This window comes from Limulus polyphemus, unplaced genomic scaffold, assembly GCF_000517525.1.
Source record: "Limulus polyphemus unplaced genomic scaffold, Limulus_polyphemus-2.1.2 Scaffold3024, whole genome shotgun sequence".
NCBI lineage: Eukaryota > Metazoa > Arthropoda > Merostomata > Xiphosura > Limulidae > Limulus > Limulus polyphemus.
In genome coordinates this window covers 38,595-53,056 of record NW_013668634.1, presented here as the reverse complement: position 1 = coordinate 53,056, position 14,462 = coordinate 38,595, and the positions used below count along the sequence as shown (strand labels likewise).

General features: G+C 34.1%; 1 protein-coding gene across 9 annotated transcripts in view; it reads right to left on the bottom strand.

Moving 5' to 3' along the window:
- LOC106468486 (growth arrest-specific protein 2-like) overlaps positions 1–14,462 on the bottom strand; it is a 41,708-nt gene that overhangs the window by 4,829 nt on the left and 22,417 nt on the right. For 6 of the 9 annotated variants that reach the window (XM_022396819.1, XM_022396820.1, XM_013928916.2 and 3 more), the window contains 5 exons: positions 10,529–10,653; positions 5,705–5,846; positions 4,804–5,357; positions 3,563–3,661; positions 49–1,418 (listed from right to left, as the gene is read on the bottom strand). In XM_022396819.1, the coding sequence (XP_022252527.1) occupies positions 1,140–1,418; positions 3,563–3,661; positions 4,804–5,357; positions 5,705–5,846; positions 10,529–10,653 (1,199 nt within the window). In that variant the 3' untranslated portion in view covers positions 49–1,139. Of the gene's footprint in view, positions 1–48; positions 1,419–3,562; positions 3,662–4,799; positions 5,358–5,704; positions 5,847–10,528; positions 10,654–14,462 lie in introns of those variants that run through there. The other 3 variants (XM_022396822.1, XM_022396826.1, XM_022396827.1) reach the window with 3 other exon arrangements.

Genomic DNA, 14,462 nt, shown 5'->3' with positions numbered 1-14,462 from the left:
ACAGCAGTATGTCTGCGGACTTATATCGCTAGAAACCGGGTTTCGATATCCGTGGTGTGCAAAGCACAGATAGCCCTTTGTGTAGCTTTGTGCTTAAAAACAAACAACAACAACTTTTGTACTTATCTCAATCTGTGTTATGAATAATGCCTTTGAAGGTCAAGATGTCTATTTTATGTTTCAAATAAGGTTTTCATGAAAACGAAACAAGAAAGCCAAACAAATAGATTTATAGAATGCACAACATTCTCGACAATGTATGTTAAAACTGTACAAGCTTTCTTTTGTTTCTATGCGGCTCAGATTTGTAGATAGAAATAAGGCCATGTTTGATTTTTTTAGATGTATTATAATTCGAAAAACATTTAAGCTATTATGAACATCAATAAATGTAACGTAATTTAAAACCATTCTCATTATTCATTGGTCTGTTTATATATATATATTACTTCTTATTGAAATAAGCAATGAAACTGAATGTGGATTATTTTTAGGACAAGCTCATATGAAAAACTGCAAGCCTGTATTCATTCGCATAAGTGCTAGCATTTATAAGTCTTCAATTTCTAGTTCCAAATATTTTTTATCGATTAGCATACTTTATTTTCGTTCGTTGGTGGGAGGGGGGGGGCTGCAGTGCTTCTTAGTTTTGTTTCCAGGGCCATAATATATGAACTGTTTTGAAAAAAAGTACTTTTCAACATTACAATATAACTTAAGATTATAAGAATAAAGATATATTAATTTATTCATATATATATATTGGTTCTTAGCAAAATTACTAAAACTACTATTCTAAGATTACATTAAGTTCTTACTCTCATACTGAGAATGTCTCAGATTTATAAAGCTCGTGAACGAACATGTAAGGATTCTTTAAGCAGACAAACTTTTGCGAAAGAAGGTTCACATGCAAATTAATATGCTTCGTTTATTTGGATATTTCACTAATATCCCTTGCTTACTCTTCTAAAATTTCTATTCATAGATTTCTGTATAGATATAGATGAAACTATACTATCTAATCATATCTATTTCAATCCTAAGTTTTTAGTCAACAATTAATTAGGCAGATTTATAATTTGAACATCTTGTTTTTCTATGGATTCTACCAGTTGAACTGTTTAGCTGATTACTATTTAAGTATCCAGTGACAACTTTCTGTAATTGGAACGAATAGAAATGTCTGGAAGAGAACTCCTAGAACCTTTGTAACTGGCTCTAACATTGAGAAAAGATTCGGATTCTGCTCCATTAGACACGGGCATCGAGGTCTGAGAATAAAAGTCTGACCACGATTGCTTACTGTCGATAAGTTTGACTTGGCAAGGATCAGTCACGTGATGCCGAGACAGGAAGTGTTCCAGTGTATCCCAACCTCCACCCACTCGGACCATTACGTGACGGCCTTTCAAGAGCTGAAATGAAGTGAGAATATTTTAGTTTCTGAAAATAAATAGTTGAACAAAGGTAATGTTGTTTAGCCAGTTTATTATGCGAACATTATAATTATCATACTTTGACTATGTATTTTTGGACCCCACCATACGCACACATTTGTAGAACATTCCGTTTATTTGCACATACAAAACAGACGGATCGTGTAATATATCAGTTAATAGACTGATTTGTATAAATACGAAGATGTAGTCAAACTTGGATTAATCTGCATGAGAAATAATAAGAGTAAGAAGCATTCTGACTTTCAAAGGGACGCGATGATTAGGATCTGTTTAACAAAAGCGTCACTATCTAAAACTTTTTTTAACCAGCTATTCAAAGACACCTGCTACTAAAGCCTATCAATTGTGTGGAGCAAAATATATACATTTGTCACTAGAAAAACTGTAGAAACCGAGAACAGACACTTTTTGGAAGGTATATGAAGCGCAACAAACTTCAGATGTCTCTCACTATGTACAAGAAATGGCGAAACACTGTCGACAATCATGCCTAAGACTGTTTATTTCAGATGTAAACACGAAGAAAAAGTTTCAGTAATGCTTAGAGAGAAAATCATGGGCAATGAGCGACTGGAAACGTGTGACGTAATCTAATGAATCTTACTTCATTTCTTTTGGTACTGATGGTAAATACACGGAGAAAATTACATGACTAGACCTTACATGCTTCATTACGACAGTAAGAGCTGTTGGGAGTGGTGTAGTTGTTTGGGAAACATTCTTTGGGCAGATGTTTGGGTTCTACATACATGACTAGACCTTACATGCTTCATTACGACAGTAAGAGCTGTTGGGAGTGGTGTAGTCGTTTGAGAAACATTCTTTGTGCAGATGTTTGGGTTCTACATACATGACTAGACCTTACATGCTTCATTACGACAGTAAGAGCTGTTGGGAGTGGTGTAGTCGTTTGGGAAACATTCTTTTGGCAGAGGTTTGGGTTCTACACAATGGTAAATAATGATTTGTTTGTTTTGTTGAATGTTGTGCAAATCTACTCGAGGGTTAGCTGCGTTAGCCGTTCCTAATTTAGAAGTGAAAGACAAGAGAGAAGGCAGTCGGTCAACACCACCCATCGCCAACTCTTAGGCTACTCTTTAGTAAAGAAAAGTAGGATAGGGCATCACATATTACGCCCTCAAGAGAAAGGGCGAGCATATTCATTGTTGGGATTCGAACCCGCGACCCGTAGATTAGAATCAAGTGCCCTAACCACCGAATCATAGCCATAGCAAGCTAGGCGAAGGCTGAATAGTATCTAGGAGCATATCCACCGGACAATAATGGATTCTTGTCACAGTAGAAAAGGACAAGGCGCTAATAGCAAACCCACAACTGTATTATTGTTCAGAATTCGTTAAAGAGAGATTTCAGGCAAGCACAATCGCGGGATCTTAATCTGATTGATCGTTTTTGGAATGAAAGTGAATGTTACATTCACAACAAGAATCCTCTGCTGACCTAAACGAAGTCTTTAGCTAAAATCCAACAAAAATACCTTGTGAAATTTGTAGAGTCCACAATACGCCAAGTTCAGAATAGTCCACTCAAATAGTATTGAGGAGGGATCCTAATAACTTGGCCAGTCAATGTATATTGGTATTTGTAAATATATTTATTGTGTTTTTTGTTCTTCTAACACTGCAGGTATGCGTTTTGATAACCCATTGAAAATTCAGTTACTACACAATATGATTATCTAAGTTTGTGAATATTTTTTTTAATTTCATTACATACTGGATTTCAGTTCTTTTATTTGCTTATTAACCGTTTACAAATACATATTTCTTATACATGGCTCAAAACGTTAATTTTTCAGGTAACTATCTCTTTGTTTTTTCGAAATACATATGAAGTTGTCAGTTTTCTGTGGAATCAACAAGGAAAATAAGAATGAGCTATGCATGGTTAAGATTGTCTTAACACTTGTAACAAATACGAGAACTGTGGTAATGAAAAGGGCGTACAGTAAGCGAATGACGTATTTGTAAAAAGACCAACAGATCAGCAGACCTTATAATTTCTAATACAGAAACAACCTTGAATGATTGTAAAATATATTTATAAACATATTGCAAAAATATGAAAAGAAAACTCACTCTCACAAAAACACTTTTCCCAGCAACGTTGTATCGGCCTTCTGAAATTCGTTTTACTAGTGTGTTATCTTCCAAAACATCTTCAGCAATTTGCATCACCTATAAAAAAATATTTCCCAAAGTTATTAGCTGCGCAAGGTTTTATTTTTAACTATCACATATTGTGTCAACTTCTAAAAAATAACTAAGTCATCTAAGAACAAGAAAGTCAACTTAATTTACAACTTGTAGGTCAACATAACAGCCACAATAATTAAAGGTGATCTTCATAGAATGTGTAATTATTATTTTTTAAAAGCTGTAATTGTGTTTTAAGTTGAAAGTAAGAACTATAATGCTTTACGTAGTAACAGGAATATTTTCTGATTTTGTTTCTAAACGTGAGGTGCACAAGCACAGTTTTAGTTTCCACACAGAACAAATAAAAAAGTCTATTACAGTTGAAATGTTGCGCGACTTCTTACTGCTCTTACGAATGGCATTCTAAATATTAAAATTATACATTTGTCTAAGTAATTTGCGATGGTTTGATACAGAAGATTGCTCATTTGTTTTGAATTTCACGCAAAGCTATCTGCACTAGCCTTCCCTAAGTTAGCAGTGATAGACTAGAGGGCTAGTTAACACCACCCACTGTCAACTCTTGAGCTATCCTTTTACCAATGAATAGTGGGATTGACCGCCAAATTATAACACACCCAAAATTGACATGTTCGATGAAAGGGATTCGAACTCGCGACCCACAGATTGCGAATCGAGCGCCCTAAAAACCAAGCCATACCTGAAGCCAAAGATGTTGATGTTGTTTGAAGTTAAACACAAAGCTACGCAATGGGCTATCTGTAATCTGCCCACCACGGATATCGAAACCAGGTTTCTAGCGTTGTAAGTCCGCAGACATACCACTGTGCCACTGGGGAGCAAAACAGAAGAAGCCTCGTTATAAAAGCAATGCGTTTCTTTATAACATGTTGAGAAATCATTTCAGTTTTGCAATAACACGTCATTTGTGAGATATTCGTTAAAGAGGAAGTATTATTGTTTAATTTACATTTGTATTAAAAGTGAAGCTTAGATTTTCGCTGTTACGTTTAAAAACAAAAAAACAACCAGGGAATGTTAGTGCACTTTTTTGTTCTGTATTGTTATTATCTCATAGTTGCTGTATATACATATATCTGATTTTTTTAGTATAATTGTCTTTGCGAGAAATAACAGTAGTATTTTAAAATGTTACTCACTTTTTTGTCCAGATCTGAAGACTTCGGTCGAGATGTCGTTCGTATTTCGCTGAATCGGCCAGGACTGGGTGACGAAGGTGCTGTAGATGGATTTTGCCTAACAACAACTGCCATGGAATTTTTTGAATCTGTTCGAGTGCATATGGGAGTCGGGGATGGAGTGGAGGAGGAATATTCTGTTGATTGAATGGGAGTTCTTGTTGAATGGACTGGGATTAGAGATGGAGTTGGGGAAACAGACTCTGGGTCCGAAGGTACTGTTGATTGAATGTAATCCATTCTTGTTGAATGGACTGGGATTAAAGATGGAGTTGGGGAAACAGACTCTGGGTCCGAGGGTACTGTTGATTGAATGTAATCCATTCTTGTTGAATGGACTGGGATTAAAGATGGAGTTGGGGAAACAGACTCTGGGTCCGAGGGTACTGTTGATTCGTGTTCATCTATCTCCTTCTCCAGCTTAACGAGTCCTGGTGGTTCGATACCATACTTTGTGGCAATTCTTCCAAGTTCCAAAAGACACAACACCACAGAACGAGGCTGAGTGTGCAGAACTAAATTAGAGAGTCAATATCATAGAAAAAGTCCTAAAAGTTATGCTTAAATATAACTTTAAATATTAGTAAAATTGTTTTACAAGCTTAAAGGGATATTTTTAATATTAAAGAAGTTAAATCACCAAATTTCATGATCAAACTAGTTTTTCAGACTTAGTTTTAAAAACCATTTCCCGAACTTTCGAGGTTGAATCCTATTTGATTCTGCAGCTTCAAACTTTCCCCATCTCTTTAGTTGAAAACTTGTGAGACATATACGACTCAAACTAATATCTATCTGTTTCAAATCCATTAAACACAGCTCTTTGAACTTAATTTTACCTACTTTTAAGACTAGATCTTACCTAGTCCTTCAGACTCAAACATAACAGCTTCCCGAACACCAAATTTTCGGCACCATTTCAGAAAGTTTTCTGTATTTTCTCTTGCAAAAAAAGACTCAGATCTTGCGTTTTCCCAACATTTAAAGGACATATCTGGAACAACCTGTGCAGAACAGTAAACCACATTATCAGATATTAAGTGCAGAACTAATGTTTCATGGTGGAAAACAATCATAAGAATTCACAATAAGATACATATCCTTTAAAAAAAAAAACACATAAACCTAAGATCTCATTAAATAATCTAACGATAAATCGTGTTCTCTAATAATTTCTGAAGATCTAACTTGAAAATAGGAAGTAAAAAATACAGCTAAAGTGGCTTTCTAGGGAAGCATTATCACCCACATTTAGTAGAATATATTTGGTACTATATTTCAGCAATGTAAATCTTTAAAGAAAGTCGAACGGTTTGTAAATACTCGAACATGTACTAAACATAAGATATATAAGGTATATGAGATAGATATGTATCCTACTTTTCCTTTAAATGTCCTAAAACATCTGAGAATATATCAATGTTAGCTGTATAAATGGGCACAGGTTATGAAACTGCACAAATCACAATTAAATAATCCAATGGTTCAAGTCCCTTTGGATAATATAAAATACTTATCAGTTTCTCTTTTTTTTTGTTTTACAATTTACCTCTGATATTGGAAGCTGTTTAAAATACTTGTTTGCTGAATAATTCAAAAGAACTTAGTAGCATCAATGCTACGTATTCTTCAGATTCTATATGAATATAAGTTCACTATGGTGGATGAAAGACAACATTCAAAACACCATATATCTAATATACACTCCGCCACTATATAAAGCATAGTCTTTTTCTTGCAGTTTGTCCTAGTCCAGGGTTAATGGTGAGGGTTGGAATCCTTCCAGAATTATTATAACTCAGTTACAAGTGTTAAATTGAATGATATATATTTGGCTTAATATTTATTTTTAGTATTTTAAACAGATTATCTGATGAATAAGAAAAACAACAACATTAGTCGCATCAATGTTACGCATTATTCAAATCCTATTTAAATATATATATATATATATGTGGGTTTACTAAGGCGAGAAAAAAAACAACTCAAAACATCATACTTATAATATGAACTCCACCACCATATCAAGCCTAATATTGTTATTTTGTTTTGTTTTGACTGGTTGCTGAGGAGGAGTGGAATCCCCCGAAACGGGTATAATTCAATTGCAAGTGGTGAACAGAATTATAAAATATAATATCTGTTTTTAGTTTCACAGAAAAAATGCTCTAAAGTATATTAAAGCCATTAAACGATCAAGGAGAAAGTAATCAGTCACCCTTTTCTCGAGTAAGTCTGGACTATTGTTTCATTTTCTCTCCAACTTAAAAGTTACTCACGAGATTTTATTCTCCCTGGAAAGCATTTGGAATCTTATCGTAGAAAAACTGAACATAAGGGTCACAACAAACCAGCAGTTTTTTTCTATCACTGTGTATTGAAAAGGTAGTATGAGCAAGGCATTGTATCTTCTCATAAAATTACTAACGGTATGTCATTCTCTCTCACAATATATATAAATGAGAGATGACAATCTCCAATTCAAAATAAAATTTATGTTCTTTGAAATTTTGTTGACAACTTTTAATAATTAGAAACCAAAGCTGCACTTGAAGTTCAAAAGCTTTTTAAACAAAATGCTTCTGATGTGAATCCCCAAACAAACAGGTTTGTAATTTTTACATTCAAGTGAAAATAGGAGCTCGTATAAATTAAGTAGAGCCATTATAAGACGAATATTGAAAAAAAGATTCGCATTCTAGGTTGAAAACAAAATCAAAAACAGGGAAAATAACAAAACAATGCCTTTGCCTTCTAAAAATAAGGAAATGTGTTCAAAAGAAAAATAGGAGAAAAAAAAAGGACTACTGTTCCTAAATGTGATTCTACAATTTTTCTAGGTGTAAGGCAATGTATTATAAACAGAAGTGACTGCTGTTCTCTAGATCTTGAAAATGTATTGAAAAACAGGAAAAGGAATAAAAATATTTCTGTAGCTCCCTAGGTGAGACCTTACCTTCCAGATATCAAGAAATGTGTTGAAAAACAGAACTAAACAACGACTTTTGTTCTCTTAATGAGACATTGAAGAACAAAAATAAGAGAAAAAATATTATTTTCTGAGCATGACTTCACCTACTGTTGGAACAGAAATAAGCGTTAAAACAATGATACCTTTGTTTCGTGTCTGTACCTAACGTACATTGTTTGTGGAAAATTCTAAAACACATAAAAAGTAGAATGACTAGAGTTGTTGCCGAGGGTCAACAATAAATAGAAGAACTGATATAGTCAAAGATAAGATTTGGTTTTCTTTTTAGCGCAAAGCTACGCATTGGGAACTTCACAGAATCGAGCCCCGGATTTTAGCGCTGTAAGTCCGTAAATTTTACCGCTGACCCACCGAAGATCAAGAGAGAAGGAAGAAACTAAAAATTCATTAATAGTTCTGTGTTTCTGTTGACTTGTACGACCACAGTATTATTCATGTAAAGGTACAATACTTATATACAAGTTAAAAATGATAGTCAGTTATAATTTATAAAGATTTGCATATGTTCTTGATTTATTTTTTGTTTCGTAAAATAATAAGCATTCGCAATTGGAAAATAAAAATAACAATATTGGTTCCGACCTGAACTCGTGTGTTCGACAGCTCCAGTTGGACGAGAACTAGTTTTACCACCACGTTGGAAACAATGTAGTGGTATAACAAAGTCTGTTAATGAAAAAATGTACGTACACAAGTTTCGTAAACCGTTTCCATATTTCTAAACATAAATAGTGAAGAAAATTATGCCAAGGTTAGAAATAATATATATATTTTCTAATGACCTGAATCAGTATATTCAGTAAATAAGCGAAATTATACCTATGATAACTGAAAACCTTAATTATTTTCCGTGTGAACTGTAGTTACACTATTTCTTAAAAGTTTTTAATACTTTTATTCAACCTTTTCAAATCAAATTACATATTTACAACAACCCTTGATTATTACATAAATCGGCCCGGCATGGCCAGGTGGATAAGGCGCTCGACTCGCAATCTGAGGGTCGCGGGTTCGAATCCGCATCCCACCAAACATGCTCGCCCTTTCAGCCATGGGGGCGTTATAATGTGACGGTCAATCCCACTATTCGTTGGTAAAAGAGTAGCCCAAGAGTTGGCGGTGGGTGGTGATGACTAGCTGCCTTCCCTCTAGTCTTACACTGCTAAATTAGGGACGGCTAGCGCAGATAGCCCTCGTGTAGCTTTGCGCAAAATCACAAAACAAACAATTGCATAAATCTGCTTACATCACATATCACTAACCCAGTATAATATACTGGTCACATCACATATCCCTAACATAGTATAATATCCTGGTCACATCACATATCCCTAACACAGTACAATATCCTGGTCACATCACATATCCCTAACACAGTATAATATACTGGACACACCACACACCCCTAATCCAGTACAATATCCTGATCAAATCAGACACCCTTAACACAGAAAATATCCTGGTTACATCATACATCCCTAACACAGTATAATATTCTGGTTACATCACACATCCCTCATACACTACAACATTCTGATTATGAAACACATCTACAGAATCCTTATTACATCGTCTCTTACTGACACTCTATTGAAAGTTTATAATTTGCTTGATAAAATTTCTGTGATAAATATAATTTATTTGGTTCTTAGTGGAATTGAGGTTTATTCTCCTCTTTCATTGAAAAGGGTTATAGTTAACTGGTCGCGCCCCGCAAAACATTTGCGATAGTTTTCATGACCTTCGCTTGAATTTTCCTTATTTTATCATTTTTACGCACGCCATTTAGGTTACTCTTTCTTGTAGACAGTATGTGTTAGAACAATAAATCCTGGTCTATTTGAAAATATTTTATGCAGTCAGACAAACATACTCACGTAGACGTAACTTTATTTAATAAAACAACTGCACTTAAAGTAAAGTAATAGTATTTATAATAGCGTACAGAGTATGAAAGAGTTACGAGCATTCAGTGTATGACAGGTCTTACGAGTTGAAACAAAGAAACTCACAACGACGAAAAATAAAACCCATAGTAAAGAAAAAAGTAAGTAAAAGGTGTTTATAGCAATCTACAAACTATCCGTAGCTAAATTATTGCAAAGTAAAGTAAATGTAAAGTTGTAATGAAGGCAAACTTAGCTGAATATGCAGAAACGTCTGCAAACGTGTTCACAAAGTGATAAGTTTATTGGTTTTGAATGAACTGCGCTCACGTGTTTTAGACATAAATAAGTCGAGAAAGCCCATAGAAATTGTATTTAGTGTAATGCTAATTTTTACGAAATTACACGCGAGATAAGTGTTCTTTCTGCGAAATATTTTACAAATAGAAAAACTAAAGTTAAAATCGAAGTCATTCGTCATGTGAGGACAACGATATTGGACCATCGTGTACCATACTCGTTGCATTGAAAAGTTTGACTAAGTAAAAACAGGTAAGGTGGTTCTGAATTGAAAAGCTATCATGCAATCTGAACTCCTAGGACAATGATCTTTCTATCGATATGAGATTTGTAGCGTTTGATCGAGAAATTTGTGAGAAAAGTTCCGGACAGGCAAATGCAAGACAATTATTTATATAGATTTCATCCTAGAAAAGGTGGGTTTGAAAAAGTTCTCATGGTTCCAGAATTTTGCTTACACCATCATTCGTTACACCCTGTAGATATAATCGTAGATATTGAAACTGACCTCTGAGGTTAAACCCTCCCGTCGACATCTCTCTGCTTTCTGTTGTATCAATTTAGCAAGTTTACAGATGATGACACCGTTATCCAAGGCTTCCATGAAGTTTCCAACCGTGATAGTATCTATATCTGTGAATAAAAAAAGTTCATGTTATAAAATATTTCCCAAAATATTAACTGTATAGCTATGACTGAATATATTATTTTAGCCACAAGAAGAAAAATACGAGTTATATTTGTACCATCTTTATGGGATGCAGTAGTAATATTTTTTATTTTACGATATTAGATTGATTTTGACAGCCCCCTAGGTCACATAATAAAACAGCAAACAGTAGCATTTATAAATCTCATCAAGTTTATGCTTACATTGTTTGTCTAACTGATCACAAATTGAGTATTTCCTTTTATTTAGTATTTACTATTTGAATTCGTCCCTCCAGACGGTCCTAGATACTTTATGGTAGGATACATTATCCTGCTGGAAGACCACATTGGCTGGCTGATATAAACACACACACATTCTGCTACGTTCGTTGGAACATGTTCATTTATAACAATTTGATAACCACTGGAAGTAAACTTGTAGGCACTTCACAGGTACGTTTCACACTAATGAATAGAGTTTCGCCTATACCTTACTACATTTCTCTCCTCTACACACGATTCTTTACACTTGACCCAACACAACTGTTATCATATCCTGTACAAAAACATGTGGGTTGATTTCAGATATTTCGCATGAAAGTTTAACTATATAATGTCTTTCAACAACATGCAAACGAATTTGCCTACGGATCTATATGTAGGTATGACGAAACTTATCTGACAGCTTTTAAGTTACTTTACCAACAGTAGGTTTGACCGTCACTTCTATACCGCATCCACAGCTCCAAAGTGCGAAGCGTGATTTTTGTTGTTATTGTTGTTGCGGTAACAGGATGTGAGCCATGGACACTCGGATCCACAATCTGACATACTACTCAATAGGCCACGCTCGACCAAAGGAGAAAATAAAACTTTCTTTCAGAAGCATATAACAGTTGATATTTTCGAGGCGTCTCTACAAGCTTGAATAAGAGTAATTACGAGTGTCAAAGCCTATGGCTGTAATAACTCTCTCTCTAACGGTGGACTCTTTCGTTTGAAAGATAACAACTTTTAAGTCATTGAACAAATTTGAAATTTATTTATCAACTATATTTATTACCCTATTCATTTAGGCAAATAAGCTTGTACGAGTATATTCTTTAATTTACTGTTAAAACAATTATATAAATATATATATATATATATATATTCATAATTTAAGTTTGTAATAGCAATGTTCGATTAAAATGTGTAACCCCACTTTCTCATTGCCGTGCATATTGAATCTTAATTTTTTTTTTATTTCAATGTTAATCTATTCAGGTAATACGTGAACCACAATATCCAGTGGTATAGAGCATTTATTTCTAATTACAAACATACGCCAGTACTTACGCAAGTTTCGATTGATCCAGTTGGCTAAAATAACTTTCTGAGATTGCAGAAGATTTCTTCCACGTTCGGAAAGAAACATATTGCTTGACTTCATACGGACCACTTGACAGTTTAACTAGATAATATTTTTAAATAACACGTGAAAGAACTTGCCTATAGATCTATACGTATGTGTGGCGTAACATATTGAAAACATGACACAATCACGAGGGCCCATTTAATTTTCAGAATAGAAATTTTAAAGCGTGCAATCCTTGCATGGACGACGAATCAAAGAGAATAACATAACAGACACACTAACACCGCTCACTTTTTTTTTAATGTCACCGGTAGGATTTTATTAATTGATAGCCAAAACTTTGTGAAAAGGTAAACCATACAAATGGCTACTAAGAATCAAACCTTTGTCGAATACAACACCTTATAACAATAGAAGTGAACATTTTCACTTTCTGAGTAACAAAGGAAAAACCTGCGTATTCCATCAGAAACCTGACAGTTGCCGTTAAAGTCGCCATCGAACCAATCAAGAAACTTAGTTGAACTAGAAGATAAAAACAACAACTTAATTGTACCAGAAGATAAAAACAACAACTTGTTTTTCGAATTATTTGGAAAGTATAGACTTTGAATCCAATGTTAAGATTTTTTTTTTATATTTCCTCTGCTTGCCAGAGTGGATAGAAAAGAAAACCGGTCAGTTGTTCGAAGAACACGTACTCCCTATTTCACGGGACAGCCTATATTATTTCACACAGTGCAGTAAACAATATGGAAAACGAGTTAACTACTTAAAATTGTTCAACTCGATAACCATGCGGTTAACGTCAGCCCTATAGCGGAGCAGATTTCATTAAAAAATTCTGTTGACCTCCAGCCATAAACCTGTAACCTATTGTTGTTTGAGAAAAGCTTGTGTCTCACAAAAGACTATACAACAAGAAAACTGTTTCAGACATGTAGTGCATGTATACGTTATGAATAATGTTTGTGTGTCATTCTAACAGTTCATGTTCTCTATTGGTTGGATTGAAACCGAATTGTACTGAATACCGCGTGAACGCCATGTTCAATACACAGCCTCAAGCGCCTGCTTATATTGTAAAGATACAAACATGGTTAATGTATTTAAATACAATGAAAACTTCTGCGGTCTGGTTTGTGATGCTACAGTTAAGTTTTTGTAGCTAACAATTTTATTAAACAGTTTTTAAATATTACGTGGTAGTTAATAAGAATAGTGTGTGTGTTTTTATAGCAAAGCCACAGTTACACCGAGGGGAATCGAACCGCTGAATCTAGCGATGTAAATCTGTAGACTTACCGCAGTCGAGTTTCTTTGTCGATTCAGCCTAAAAAAAAGTTGTAGAGTAATCAAAGATTACTGTAAATGTAATCAAAGGTTATTGTATGATTAATCATAGGATATTTTAAGTGTAATGAAAGATTATTGTAAACGTAATCGAAGGTTATTGTGAGTATAATCAAAGGTTATTGTAAGAGGGCAACAGACAATTTAATACATGTTTAATTAGGCGGAAGTCATTACTCTATCCTTTCTGAGTGATGTCAAGATTAACAAAGCATGAGACAGTGAACACAACATTTAATTAACCCATTTAGCTGTGTATTATGAAACAAACTGAGTATAAAACTGAGCTGGCTTGAAATGAGAAATTAAAGTGAATCATTTTTTATATAATTTTTGCTTCGTCTCTTTATGATTCAAAAGTCATATTATTCAGCCCTTTTACAATTTATTTTTTCATCCTGTTGGTTTTAGACTTCTATTATACATGATGATCGAAAGGCGGTGAAAAAAAAAATAGCAAAATGCTACTGAAAAGCTTTGACTACCCTTCTTTCTGAAAATTCGTACTGAAACACTAAAGAATGCAAAGAATACGATGTTAAAATCAATATCAGTATTATTGTAATGTTTTATCACATTTGTTAACGTTGTTAAAATATTTGTACACCGCGACTTTCGACGTCACATTAAACAACTCAATGACACTTAAAATAATGGTTGAAAACAGCGTGAAAACTAAGCATTTTTTGGCATCGTTACATGAGCTCTGGCAAGGAACGAAAGGTCTATTTTGCAGAGGTCTATAGCAGCAAAGAATAACCTGTGTAAATATTTGTTAGTTTTCCTAAGATATTTAGCCATATTGTTACGTCTGTGTTCGTTTGTTAATTTTTCGTAGAAATTCTTTCCGAGAAACTTCAGCGATACAAGTACTTTCTTAAATACAACTAGTTTATTCTTTCTCAATTCAACTTTGCAATACACTTAATTTCTACAGTCACTTTAACTTAAACACACGCTATAATTCACAACGATTCGATTCACGCACTTTACTCAATTGTCCGTCTTTATTTCTTCAATCTGAAGTTATTCATATTTATATCGTCACTCCTCGCCAGTCTTATATATACGAAATAGAGAT